General features: G+C 40.0%; 1 protein-coding gene across 1 annotated transcript; it reads left to right on the top strand.

Annotated features, from left to right (window-relative positions):
- Positions 1 to 7,374: 7,374 nt before the first annotated feature.
- Positions 7,375 to 13,160, top strand: LOC310944667 (organic cation/carnitine transporter 2-like; the record flags this gene model as incomplete). Its single annotated transcript, XM_083910474.1, has 10 exons — positions 7,375 to 7,770; positions 8,081 to 8,184; positions 8,812 to 8,966; positions 9,064 to 9,235; positions 10,423 to 10,549; positions 10,907 to 11,004; positions 11,658 to 11,872; positions 11,959 to 12,141; positions 12,701 to 12,836; positions 13,034 to 13,160. 10 exons carry the CDS (start codon positions 7,375 to 7,377, stop codon positions 13,158 to 13,160), a joined length of 1,713 nt encoding a protein of 570 aa, XP_083766600.1.
- Positions 13,161 to 13,360: the final 200 nt, after the last annotated feature.

Here is a 13,360-nt window from a genome sequence, read left to right as displayed (position 1 = left end):
GGCGGCCCGCAGAAACCTTTCTGGCGGCCCGCAATGAATTACAGTTGATAGTTTTAATCCAGGAGCAACTAAGCTTGTTAAATGTTTATTGGACATTACTGGATACAGACCAATACGTGTAAACAAAAATACTGGGTATATACCTGGTTTCTATATGGTGAATTTTAGTGTATTATTGGGTTATAAGCTGGTAATAAGCAGGTAGCTACAGCCCCCAATCACTAGCTATTTACCCAGTAGATATATGGTAACAAGAAATGTGTTACTTGGTATTAACCTGTAATTAGAAGGTAAGAACAAAAGCCAAAATACTGGGTAATTACCCAGTAAATATTATATTAACGCTTAAATTACTTTATATTAAGGCTTATATTACTTAACGCTGAACTGTAGAACTGCGATCTGGTCATTAAAATGATTATTTCTTTGTGTTTTTTTTCTGTTTTATTTTCCTTTGGTGGCCCTCGTTCCAATGTTGGGTTCCTAAATTGGCCCTCAGGTATCAAAACTTTGAGAACCCCTGCTCTAAAGGTTCAGTGAGGTTTAAAACTGGATTACATGTTCATACTGCTGTCAATAAGAGTTGGATTCCCAGTGCTCTGAAGAGACTGAAAAGGTGATCTCTAAATCTTTTGCATGATAAATAAATTGTTGTTTCATATTCTGCAAAGTCTGAATATTTTATATATATATATCACGTTTTTACGGCGCCGTCTGTAATGATTGACTAATGAATGGGCAAAGCTGCGATGATTTATCGGACAGTGTAAGTAAATATAAAATAGATCAAAACCATATCAGCCTTGTGCTGACCTTTAATATGTTGTAAATGTAAAGTAAGGTTTTTGTTCTTTGGTTGTCCGACTCATGTAACGTTATGCCTCACCTGATATAATAATGTTCTTTAGACATGACTTTACTACAGTAATCAAAACAAATCTAAATGAATAGTTAATGTTGCAGTAGCCACTATAATGTACACGTGCTTAATGGAATAACTTTCTTTTTAGCTGTGACACTTCCTTGAGCAGAAAATAAAAATACAATCCAAACATTACAGGATTAGTGTGTGTGTGTGTGTGTGTGTGTGTGTGTGCGCGTGCGTGCATGCGTGCGTGTGTGATAAATGTGGGCAGAGAGTGTGCGTCTCTATGTGTGAGAGAGTCAGCTGACTTTCAGGAAAGACCAAGGCAATGTTTCTGTGCTGTAGGTAGGTTAGGTAGGTAGGATGGATTAGGTAGGTATCACTCTGTGATTTTGTTAAATAATGTAAATATATTTACTGTAATAACATTCTATTTAGCTGTGTTACTTCCTTGAGCAGAAAAAATAAATACAATCCAAACATTACAGGGTCAGTGTATGTGTGTGTGGGTGTCTCTCTGTGTGTGTGAGAGAGAAAATAAGTCAGCTGACTTTCAGGAAAGACCAAAGCCATGTTTGTGTTTGCCTTCTGTATCAAAGAGCCACACAGCTTTGCCGGGCTCGTAGGCTGTGGCTTGTGCGGGGGGGAGGGGGGTGGTTGGCAAGAGGTAAAGTATGTGGCAAGTTAAAGGAGCACAAAAAAGAGCAGAGACAGTTTCTTTGACTTGGCTGATTTACCGGAAAGACCAGAACCTCTTTCTCTATCTTATAAACACACACACACACACACTGAGGGCGGGCGGGATTGGCACAACGCCGATATCACCACACACAGGAGTAGCAAAACAAGCAGTTGGTTTGCCATCAGGCACTAAGAACCACATGGGATCTGACATCATAACATTTTGATTCACAGGTAACAAACATCATGTGACTTCATGATAGACGCCCTTCACACACACACACACACACACACACACACACACACACACACACAACACACACACACACACACACACACAGATAGTTTTGGAATAATCTCTTATATCACGCAGTTTGAAGCTGCTAATGTCATGACAAAATAGTCAGGATTTATGACTTCCTATTGTTCCCCGACTGCCTTTGGGTGAAAATCACACAATGAAAACACGAGTATCTAAGCTATATAGTGATTTTTGGACTGTACATGAGGTAAGGGCTGCAACTAACCATGATTTTCTCGATTCATCTGGTCCATAAAATGTCAGAAAAGGCCAGTGTGAGGTGACATGGAACGTACCAACACTGATAAAAATAACAAAACAACAAAACCGGAAGACAAACAGACAACAAAGCACCATCAAGGCCAAATATGCACTTCAGCTCCACCGGCTTTAGCAGTTTTATTTATTTATGAATGCAAGTGCTTCTTTGTGCTTTGGCTGCTTTTATGGTGGCTGCTAATCTGATCTGAGCTACAGGTGAACTCCCCCCTGTTTAATTATGTTTATTTTTACTGTACATCCTCATTGTTAAGGTCAAAACACTCTCTGCATGCCAACACCTAACACCTTCCAAGACTCTCAATACAATATTCTCTGTGCTTCCTAAGTTTCAAGGTGAACGTACTTAAGCCACCACATGTTAATTTTAATCTGAATTAAAGTCATTTAGATAGAATAAACCACTTCTAAAAGATTCAGAGCAGACAAATACAACACATGATGCAATCAGCTGAGTCAGGGGCTTCTCAGCCTCACTGCTCTGCTCAGATCTTGCCTCACAGTGTGACATGCTCTAAAACTGGCGGCTCGACTTCTTCTAAATCACGTGACTGGAAGGAAAGCTCTGACATGCAGTTCCAGCTTCTGACCAGGAGATGGCGCCTCTCATGTGAGACCCACCAAGGCATTTCTGAGAAAATCACCTCCAGAGTTGAGAACTCCTACTCAGATTCAGTGGAATATTTTCACTGGCAGTGGCAGTGTTTGAATGAAAACACAGGAGTGATGAAACATCCCAGATTATGTTTGCAAAGGGTGTAATTCACATCATAGCCTAATTTATATTTACTGATTTTACTGAAAAGGGCCCTCAATGATGACACCAACACAGTAAAGCTACTATACACACAGGTCACCTTATGACCTCAGTGGTATCTTGTGCAATAAAATAGGACAAAATAGGTTGTTTTACCGCTTGTATGCAAAGTATTTGTATTTTCCTATTTTTATAAGCCAACAAGGTCCCATTGAGATAAATACCTCTTCTTCCAGGGAGTCCTGGTCAAGATATCGACACAAATAGTGCAAAAAGGGACCGAGACGAATTCGGATATAAAACTGAATATCAACGACGGAATATAAAGAGTGTGTAATAAAGTAAAGGTGCAGAAATTTACAGGCCCTCAAAAAGGCCACGTGAAACAACTATTAAATAATAAAAAACAACAGCATAGACGAGATCAGACCTGAACAGACGACACTGTTTGCCTATTTTTTCTTGTCTCTTATCCATTTGTCATCGTGTGAAACCATGGCAGCCTTTTTCTTTTTTTATTTACTGTCCCACCTTTGTTATCTCTCTCTCCCAGGCAACTGATCATAACTGATAAGCAGTGCAGCCATCAGTCACCTTCGTGTCTTTCTGTGCACTAGATTCTGAAGTCTTTTGTGTTGCAGTGAAACTCCACTTGTTTGGTCTGATGATGGTCAAATTGTTGTTGTTATCTCTGCCTGGTTTGGTTTAGCCAGCAAATACCACTGCTCCAGATAAGAAAATGCACTCTTGTTATTCCACTAACACTATATCCAGCTGTGTCATTGTGGTTCTTTATGTATATTAAAAAAAAAGAAACGACAAGTTTCAATATGAGCAAATAACAAAACCACAACACCAACACTTCCCTTTTCCCCACCAACAGATTATTGGTGGGGAAAGGTGGGGAGTATTTACCCATTTACCACCATGAAAAGAGCCATGGTCCATGTGTTGTGTTGTATCCTGGCGCCATCTACTGGTTTGTGGGCGATTCAGCTTCTGCTCCAAAACCCTGTGGCCAATGGCGACATCTGGTGTTCAGTGATGGAATCTGATGTTCTGATCATAGCTGTAATAAAAGAAGAAAAGAAACAAAAGTTAGATTAAAAGAATAAATAAAATAAACATCAATAAAAAATTAAATTCAGTAAAAATTTGAAAAATAAAAATACGTTATAAAAACAAAACAAAATTAAGTTAGTGTCATTCAAAGACAATACATACAAACATAATCCTCCCACAGGAACATTTTAAAGTTAACAATAAAGTAGATTTATTTACATACTAAATAAATAAATATATACTACTATCTGTATACTAAATGACTTAAGTATGCATTTTGAACTTAGCTCAGTCTCTCCTTTTTAAAAAACCAAAACACAGAGAACAATATATTCAAATTCAAATTCAGTAAACCCTGTTGTAACATAGTGTAAAGGACTTCCTCCTTTAACAGGAGACACTGAAATCATTTAAATAAATAAATAAATAAGATGTTATTTGAAATCACTGCGAATGATAACTATCGTACACAAAACACACATTTATGGTGGAGTCGTTGGGCCTGTTATCATAAAATAACACAACACTTTACTACTTTAAAGTCAACAACAGAGAGGGAAAACCAACCTTATCTTGTGCGTCAAACCACATGAATTAATCCATGTGAAGGCAGACGTGTGTTAGAAGATAATCCGACCACAAATATGACCAACGGTGGCTGATTTGAACAAAGAAGTCCACGTCCATGCAGTCAGTGTCAAACACTGAAACACTTTCACTTTTATTTCAGTCAGAGCTTCAGGGTGAAAAGGTGTCACTGCAGTGACATCAGGGGCCTCCACGTGGAAATGGAAACTGGGCTTTTATTGTAGATTTGAGATTACCAAATTATTACAAATTACATGTCACTATTGGTCTAAACAAAAAAAAATGTTTTGAATCAAAACTATTCAAAAGTCAAAATTCTGACTTAAATCTTAAAAATGTGGAAATATATAATTTAAACAGAAAAAGAAATTATTGATTATTTTAGTTATTTCTGGAATTATTCCTATTTATTCACCGCTTTATCAATCAATTTGTTTGTTTATTTCTGTATTTATTTATAGATTTGTGGTATACATTTTTCTGGAAATAGTTTGTGAATGGGTGCACCTGTATAAAAAAAAAAAAATTATTAAAATTATATATACACACTTATATTACTTAACGCTAAACTGTAGAACTACAATCTGGTCATTAAAATTATTACAAATGGGATTTCTTTCTGTTTTTTTTTTGTTTTTTTTCCTTTGGTCTGCCCTCAGTCCAATGTTGGGTTTCTAAATTGGCCCTCAGGTATCAAAACTTTGAGAACCCCTGCTCTAGTGCTTAAACTTCCTTCCTGGGAGAAATCACCTTCACAGTGACTGAAGAGTAAGACTCGCAGATACTAAGGGTCTCATTTTATAAGAAGACGGGAGAACTATTGGTAAATGGGACACCACTTATCACTTAATCACTCTCTGATTTGATTAACGACAAAGCAGAATGATCAAAAAGCGCTCAAGATTGATTCATCATCGTAACCCTGGAGCCCCTGCACAAATAGAGCGAGAGGATTTTCTCTCCATTTGATACACTTGTACCAAAGAAGTGCACGTGCCACTACTCTAACACTACTAACTATGGCTAAGTAGCATTAGGACTCTCTCTCTCTTGAGCCACACGACAGGGACAAGTATATGTTGTAAAAAAAATCTGCATATTGGGCTTTAGATTGGTTGAATAAGGTAAACGGTTTTATTTACTTATTTGTCAAACTGCTCAAAAACAAATTAACTTTAAGATAAAACTAGTTAAGTCTGCAATTTCCCCTTTGAAGTTTTGTCTTAACAGGAAATTGAGTGGCTGTGTTGAACTATGACTAAATATATTATTTACTTGTTTTATTTTTTATTTGTTATTGTCATTTTGTTTTATGTATATATATATATATATAGTCACAACTATATATATATATATATATATATACCATGTAAATGTATTCATTGGGATAAAGGGTTCAGAGTAAATAAGATCTCTTCTTTCTGCTCCTTTTCATTCAAGACTTGGACAATTTTGTGTTTGTATTTTTTAGTTTTTATTTGGGACTGAAATAAATAAACTAGACTAAAACAAACTACAGACCTGCAGAGGACCCTAAAGAGATTCACAGAAAGGGGAGAGGTGATTTCCCTTAAATCAAACAATCCAAAAATAGGAAGATGTGGCCCAAATACATAAAAGGAAATATTTTCAGCCTGATTTTCTTTAACCACTCGACTTGTTTATGACAAATTGATTGACATGTAGGCATCCTCCCTCCTCCTGAGGCAGCAGTGTGACACCTAGTGGTGTCGCACACACACAAACTGAGCCGTGGTGAGCTTCAGGTGACTCCCTGTTCCATCCTGAATTGTGTGACTTTTATTGAGCAGCAACGAACTAAAGGTTTGCATCTAAATTTCCAAAACGTAGTGGTAACCCAGTCTGCTGCTGCTGCTACACAGACGTTAGAATAAAGCCTTAAAATCGACCGTATGTACAGAAAAGCAAGACTTTTAGGTAGCTCTTCATGTCAAATCACAACTTCCTTTCATGAAGATGAAAAGGAATCTTTCAGTTGGAGGTACAGGATGCTGAGCTGTGAATCTCGAGTGATTAATGTGGCAAGATTAGAGCATAGTCTCCTGTGGTCTTTTTTTTTTTTTATCAATGTGGACAATAAGACTCAACTGATCAAAGTCCACCGACTTGTGACTGTGAGTGATTCTCTCGCCACCACCAGACTTATGGATTCAGGCTGGAGTGGAAGTCAAGACGCTGACATGCTGCTTTAGCTTCATAATTGGGGGGTGAGTTGGTAAATGTAGGTCTCTCAAAAGTGGATAAGGAGCTTAAACTAAACTATGTTATAGCGATCATGTGACTATGGAACATCAGTTTAGAGCAGATTCAACATTCATAATAACACACAAAGGAGTCAATACTTAAACTAAAATCCAGGCCATAAAAAGAGATAATAAAATAATAGCACAGTACCTGTCGGATCGTAACATGTTAATAACTGCATAATAATAAACTACATAATAAACCTGTTACTTGGAAATGATGTGAGGGGAGAAGGTTTAGTCTAAGGTTGGTTTAGGTCAAATCTAACCCCCCCCCCCCTTCATGGCACTGCGTTGTTCATTGACAAAAAGGGTTGGTTCCAAGTTAATGAGCAAATGAATCACGAAAGATAAAGTGTGTAGTCGGCACTGGACACAAGTGTTCTGAGATGACAGCCTGGAGATCTCTGGTGATTGTAAAGTGAATGAAAGACCATTGCTTTGATCTTTGACATTAACTCTGAGTCTATACTGGAGCAAGTGCAAATTGCTTTGGGGGAGAAAAAGAAAAGTGCGTTTCAAACACCCACTGCAAGTCCTTCATCCGTGTCTTGGGTCAACTCTTTTACGCACGAGTATGGTCGACTATGAAGCGGACACCGCGTTCCTCGGAGACTGGGGCCGTTTCCAACGGCAGGTGTTCTTTCTCCTCTGCGTGACCGTCGTCCCCAACGGCTACGCCGGCGTCGCCATCGTGTTCGTCGCGGACACGCCGGCGCACCGCTGCGCGCTGCCGGCGCACGCCAACCTAACCGCGGCGTGGAGGAACAGCAGCATCCCGCTGGAAGAGGGCGAGAGCGGCGCGCTGGTGCCCAGCAAGTGCCGCCGATACAAGCTGGAGGACATACTGTCGTACTCGGAGAGCGGTTTAATGCCCGGCGTTGATGTCAATTTGACGAATGTGCCAGATGAAGGCTGTTTGGACGGCTGGGAGTATGACCGCAGCGTTTACGCGTCTACTATCATAACTGAGGTTTGTGTAGTTTGCACCTGCAGAGATCCCAGCTGCTGCCATGGTGATACAGACTTAAAATTCTCTATAAACACTGACATATTGACATTTTCTTGTCTCTCGTTTTGATTTTTGACATACAAATTGCTTATTAAACATGCATAATATTCATTATAGCCCGTTTATGTATCTGTTGGAATGGACTACGACCATTAAATTTAAGCTTTATTAGCAATGCTTCACAGAAAAGTAACCACCACGTGCAAATAAAGTGCTCAACAAGAACAAAACTATATGTATACTGCACAATAAGAGAATGTGTGTGCTTCAGTGGGACCTGGTGTGTGACAATGGGTGGAAGAACCCACTGACTACCTCCATCTTCTTCTGTGGACTTCTCGCTGGTTCCATCATTTCAGGCCAGCTCTCTGACAGGTGATGCTCCAACGGTTAATGAACCCTAAGGTTAATCTGTAAGCGTCCGTGAGTTTGCTTGTATATACTTTAACCTTTGCAACCTCTGCATGCCCTCGTTCCCGATCTCATCAGGAATGTCAAACTATCAGTCAACTATTAGATGTTTCAGATGTTAACATTTGTAGAGACTTTGTATCATAGGGAAAAGGTCACAATAAGTAATATTGAGCCCTGTAAAGTGTTATTTCTTTTTAGCTGTAACACTGCTGTGAATTCAGGATTATGCACTGTATGTTCCAGGTTTTTTACCAGGAATATGTGGAATAAAAGAAGAGGATATTTTGGGTCGTATGTCAAATTTGTGTCAATAAATCTTCTTAAAGCTCTGTGATGCACTGGTGACCTGTCTGGGGTGTACCCATCGTCCTTTCGCCCTTTGTCAGCTGGTTTTGGCGCCAGTGCTCTGTTTCAGTTATGGACCTTTTGTGTTTTTCTTGTGCAAGCTCTTTTCCACTTACCACACAATAATATGTGAAGTCCATGACGATCTGTGTCAAAGAGAGCTCCTGCTGGGTCCATGGTGGTTTGGCTCGTTCTGAAAAAAAATTCAAAGTTCAAAAATTTACTATTGTGTCCTTTTCCCAGGTATGGGAGAAAAACTGTCATGTTTACTGCCATCGCGCTCCCAAGTGTGTGCATAATCCTGCAGGTCTTCGCTCAGTCGTGGGTCGTGTTCTGTGTGTTGCACTTTTTTGTTGGCATGGGACACATCTCCAACTATGTGACTGCATTCGTGTTAGGTATCACTGTCTGATTCCCACACCTGTTTCATACTTGTTTATGGCACTACAAAAAAAGACTATAACAAAATTTGTATTGTTGTTCTCTTGTATTCAGGAATGGAGACTTTAAGCCCACGTGCGCGGACTATATACGCCACCGTGGGCTCAAACCTGTTCTGCATTGCAGGCTACATGCTGCTGCCACTGTGTGCTTTCTTCTTCAGAGACTGGAGGATGCTTCTCGGTGTCCTCTCAGTGCCTGGCTTCCTCTCTCTGCCTTTCTGGTGGTAGGTAGGTGTGTGAGTGTGGATAAGTGTGTATTCGCGTCTTTTTTTAGTGTCCCGAGGGCCACCCAACTGGGGTACAGTGAATAATAGTGGAATACAGCACTAAACATGAAATAATATAGTGATTAAACAGCAGAATATGGTCCACAAGACTGTAAACCTATTTTAAATGTGACAAACACAGCTCAAACAATAACTTTAATCAATTTATACATATCAAACTATGTACAGCACTGCATTTCCGGAGCTAACGGTACGACACTTTAGTCAGAACACACAACATAGACCTCGAATGGATTCTGAGGTTATTTACTTCAAAATAACTACACCAAAGCACCAGAGAGACAAAAAACAAAGAATAAAGACAACAGAAAACGCTTCACCAAACAACTGCAGTACAAATGTCTCTTACCTTTGATATTTCTCCATCAAAAGTTGATATTACAGCAAAAACGCCGCTCTATCCGTTCAAACGGACTTCCTGTGTTACACTCAAACAATTCCGGCCGTTTGTAACGGACATTAGGACCCTGGGGGAAACGTTCCAGTCTCCATTTGCAGCAGCCTGTCCCAACGTTCGTATTTGGAATGGGAAATATAATAGAAGTCCAATTGAAACTTTGAAACAAAGCCATAAACTGTTTTATTGAACTAATAGTGATATTAAAAAAAAGGGAAAAAAAGTAGTTTTGTACATGAATACAAATGGCACATATGCTACCAAATGAGACCTCTCGTCTGTTCTTTCTACACTAAAACTTCTCTAATTTTGTTTTGCATCAACCTATGCTCAAAAACATGACTGTAATGTCCATTATTGACCATCAAAGCAGCGATAATAAAAATGAGGGTTTTGAACCTGCGCTTGTTGTGTCCACCAGAGTACAGGATCTTGACCGGGTGAGATAGCGGTCAAAGCTCCATCGTTACCTTACCGACTCACCCTCACCTATTCCATTCAAACACACAAGCGGGGATTGGATTTGAACAGAGTGGCTAGTTGTGAACTTTTTAAATGTTTTTTAATTTAAAAAAATATATAAATATATTATATATTTTATAAAATATAAAATAAAATGCTTGAGGGGCTTAACTGGGGCTACACAGATTTTTGACAGGGCTATAGCACCCCCTCGCCCCGGTGTAGCGCCGTCCCTGCTCTTTTTCCTCACCGTCCTCTCTCTCAGGTTCATCCCAGAGTCTCCTCGGTGGCTGCTCTCTCAGGGAAGAGTGGAAGAGGCTGAGGCCATAGTGAGAGAAGCTGCTCACAAGAACAACATAGAGCCTCCACCTGTCATATTTAATCCTTCAGAGGTGAGAACTCAATGAAAACGTGCTTATACTCTATGAGATATGACTGCATGAACACAAATGTCTTGTTACAACTTACTGGGGGAAGAGAGTGGGGATTTTAAGGTGTTTTCCTCAATTTTATAGGAGTAGTATTTCACACTTCAGTATATTACAAGACTGTGTTAAAACAACAATAACATCTCTTTCTAAACCTCATAACCCAGGGGTCTCAAACTCTAACAACCTAAGGGCCAATAAGTGTCCTGTTAAAAGAAAAAAACATAACCCCTTAATCCATGTGAGGAATAGAATGAACCTTGTGTCCCATATCTACTATCTGTGTCTGTCTGTTATTCCACGTGCTCGGCTGCCCCACAGAAAGACAGCGAGCCTGAGAAGAAGTCGGCGTACAACATCTGCAACCTGTTAAAGTCGCGAAACATCCGCAGGACTTCTCTCATGCTGTGGCTGGTCTGGTGAGTCCCCCGTTGTCCTATCTCTGACCTCCACATTCAGCACAGTGACCCTGCACACACATATACAGTGTTCACGCATCAAATCCGCCTTCTTTTCACAAACAACAAATAATGACCTGTCAGACGCTGTGAAGCCTGCGACTCCAGATCCAAAAAATCAGAAGTTATCTAAGTGCACAGTGTGTTTTGTCCTGTGTTCACTTTACGTACAGATGCAGGTTAGGTTAGTGTGTTTGTCACAAAAAAAGGTAACATTTATTCTTAAATAAATAAAGTCCTAAGGACTTTTTAACTGTACAATCAATTCATATTATTTTCTGTCTTGTAATGGACAGCAAAAAGACAATTAATATGCTTTTTTTAATCTGCTTGACTGATGTACACTTGTTCTTAGTCTGTTTACATATATTCAGTTACACAGCAGTTACTTTTATGTTGTCTAATATTATTCTTATATTATTATGTATTATGCATAGAATATCAGAATATTCTATGTCAGTGCCCCGTTGCTAACACAGTCTATTTTCATAGATTCACAAAAACGTCTTACAGAATTGGACAAATTGTAGCTTTAAAGTATAAGTAGTACAAGTCTGTATATACCTGACAATGCTGCACATCTAACCCTTCTTTCTAAAAAACTGTCCCCACAGGAACAGCCTGTCCGTCGCCTACTCTGGCCTTTCCTTGAACACGGCGAACCTTCACGGCAACGCGTACTTCAACTGCTTCCTGTCTGCTCTGGTGGAGCTGCCGGCCGACTTCTTGGCGTGGGCTCTGTTTCGCTGGTGTTCGAGGCGACTGAGCGTCTCCTCCACTCTCTTCACCGGCGGAGCGCTGCTGCTCTTCACGCAACTCATACCAACAGGTCTGATGACGTTCAAAAAAACCCTGTTCTTTGAACTCTAACTTGTTCTAACGAACAGCTCATAATGTAACCTTATTATTTTCCAGACCAGGTCGCTCTTGCCATAATGTTTGAGATGACAGGGAAGTTTGCGGTGGTGGCTGCTTATTCCTTTGTGTACGCCTACACGGCAGAGCTTTACCCAACTGTGCTGAGGAACACAGCACTTGGCGCCTGCTCCATGGCCAGCAGAATAGGCAGCATCATTGCTCCATACTTCATTTACCTAAGTAAGCATCCCTGTATCCACACACATATTCATTTTGTGATCATTGAACATTGAAGTCGCTCTCTTAGCACTTTCACACTGGCACGGTTCCTGTTTGGGTTCTATTTCCATTTGGAACCAGGGTCACTAAAGGTGACCGTGCCAGTGTGAAAGGGGTTATTTGATGACACAGATGTCTATGGGATACACATATTATGACCTAATGAATAATCTGGGGAAACATTGAGCGTTTGCTTCAGGATTGAGTTTTGTCACAAGGACATTTTAAACTTTGCATGTTCGATGCATTTGATAAGTAGTAGCACCATGGTTGTAGCTGCACTGTTCCTCTCTGCCTGAGTTGTGGTGCTATGCCCAGTTTATTTCCAGTTGTGCGCCCTCTGCTAGCGTAAATTATAACTGCACGCAGTATGCACTAGACGGCGTTCTCTATTCACAAAGGAAGCAGACTTAATTAGCACTCAGATGGAATAGTCCAGTCTGGTTTCTGATACGATTTATTGGGACTAGATGTACGTGGGGTCTCTTAAAAAGTCTCTTCTTCTCATGCGCTGCCACAGGAACCTATTCGACTTCACTGCCTTACATCTTCATGGGAAGCATCACAACCGTGTCGGCGTTGCTGAGCCTCCTGCTGCCTGAGAGCTATGGAATGCCTCTGCCGGACACCATCGCTCACATGCAAAAGTTCGCCGGGTAAGATGCACAGGGTTTTCCTGCAGACTATAAATTTGTAGGGGGCCATTGTGTTACATTGGCTTAACCAGTTCTGGATCAAAGTTAAACCACCATCTAAACTATGAGCACATTTAAAAGATTCTCTTATTATCTTAATGAACCAGATGTGCCAGATTAAATAATATATCTATATGTCTGTGTGTTTTTAAATATAGGTGTGTTCAGAAGACACCGCAAACACTCACGGAAACAGACAACGAAGAAAGTCCTTCCAGTGGATTCTTGAACGAGGAGCGGGACTCGAGCGGGACCCCTCTACGGGACACAAACCAAGGAAGCTGAGGAACATAAGAACATGTCATTAAAATGTCTGGAAGGAAAATGTGAGTTTCTCTTGAGAAGACGCGATCAAAAGAAGCGTAAAACTGAGTCAAAATGCGGTACTAAAAGCCTCCGAGCACAACATTTGCATGGAATATTTAATAAAATAAAATGTTGTGGTGTGGTTTTAATGGATTGTTTGTTCATGTTATACATTTGTA

The sequence above is a fragment of the Microchirus variegatus genome (genome assembly GCF_963457635.1).
Source record: "Microchirus variegatus genome assembly, chromosome: 2".
NCBI lineage: Eukaryota > Metazoa > Chordata > Actinopteri > Pleuronectiformes > Soleidae > Microchirus > Microchirus variegatus.
The sequence above is the reverse complement of the archived record's forward strand: the minus strand, read 5'-3'. Positions and strand labels throughout refer to the sequence as shown.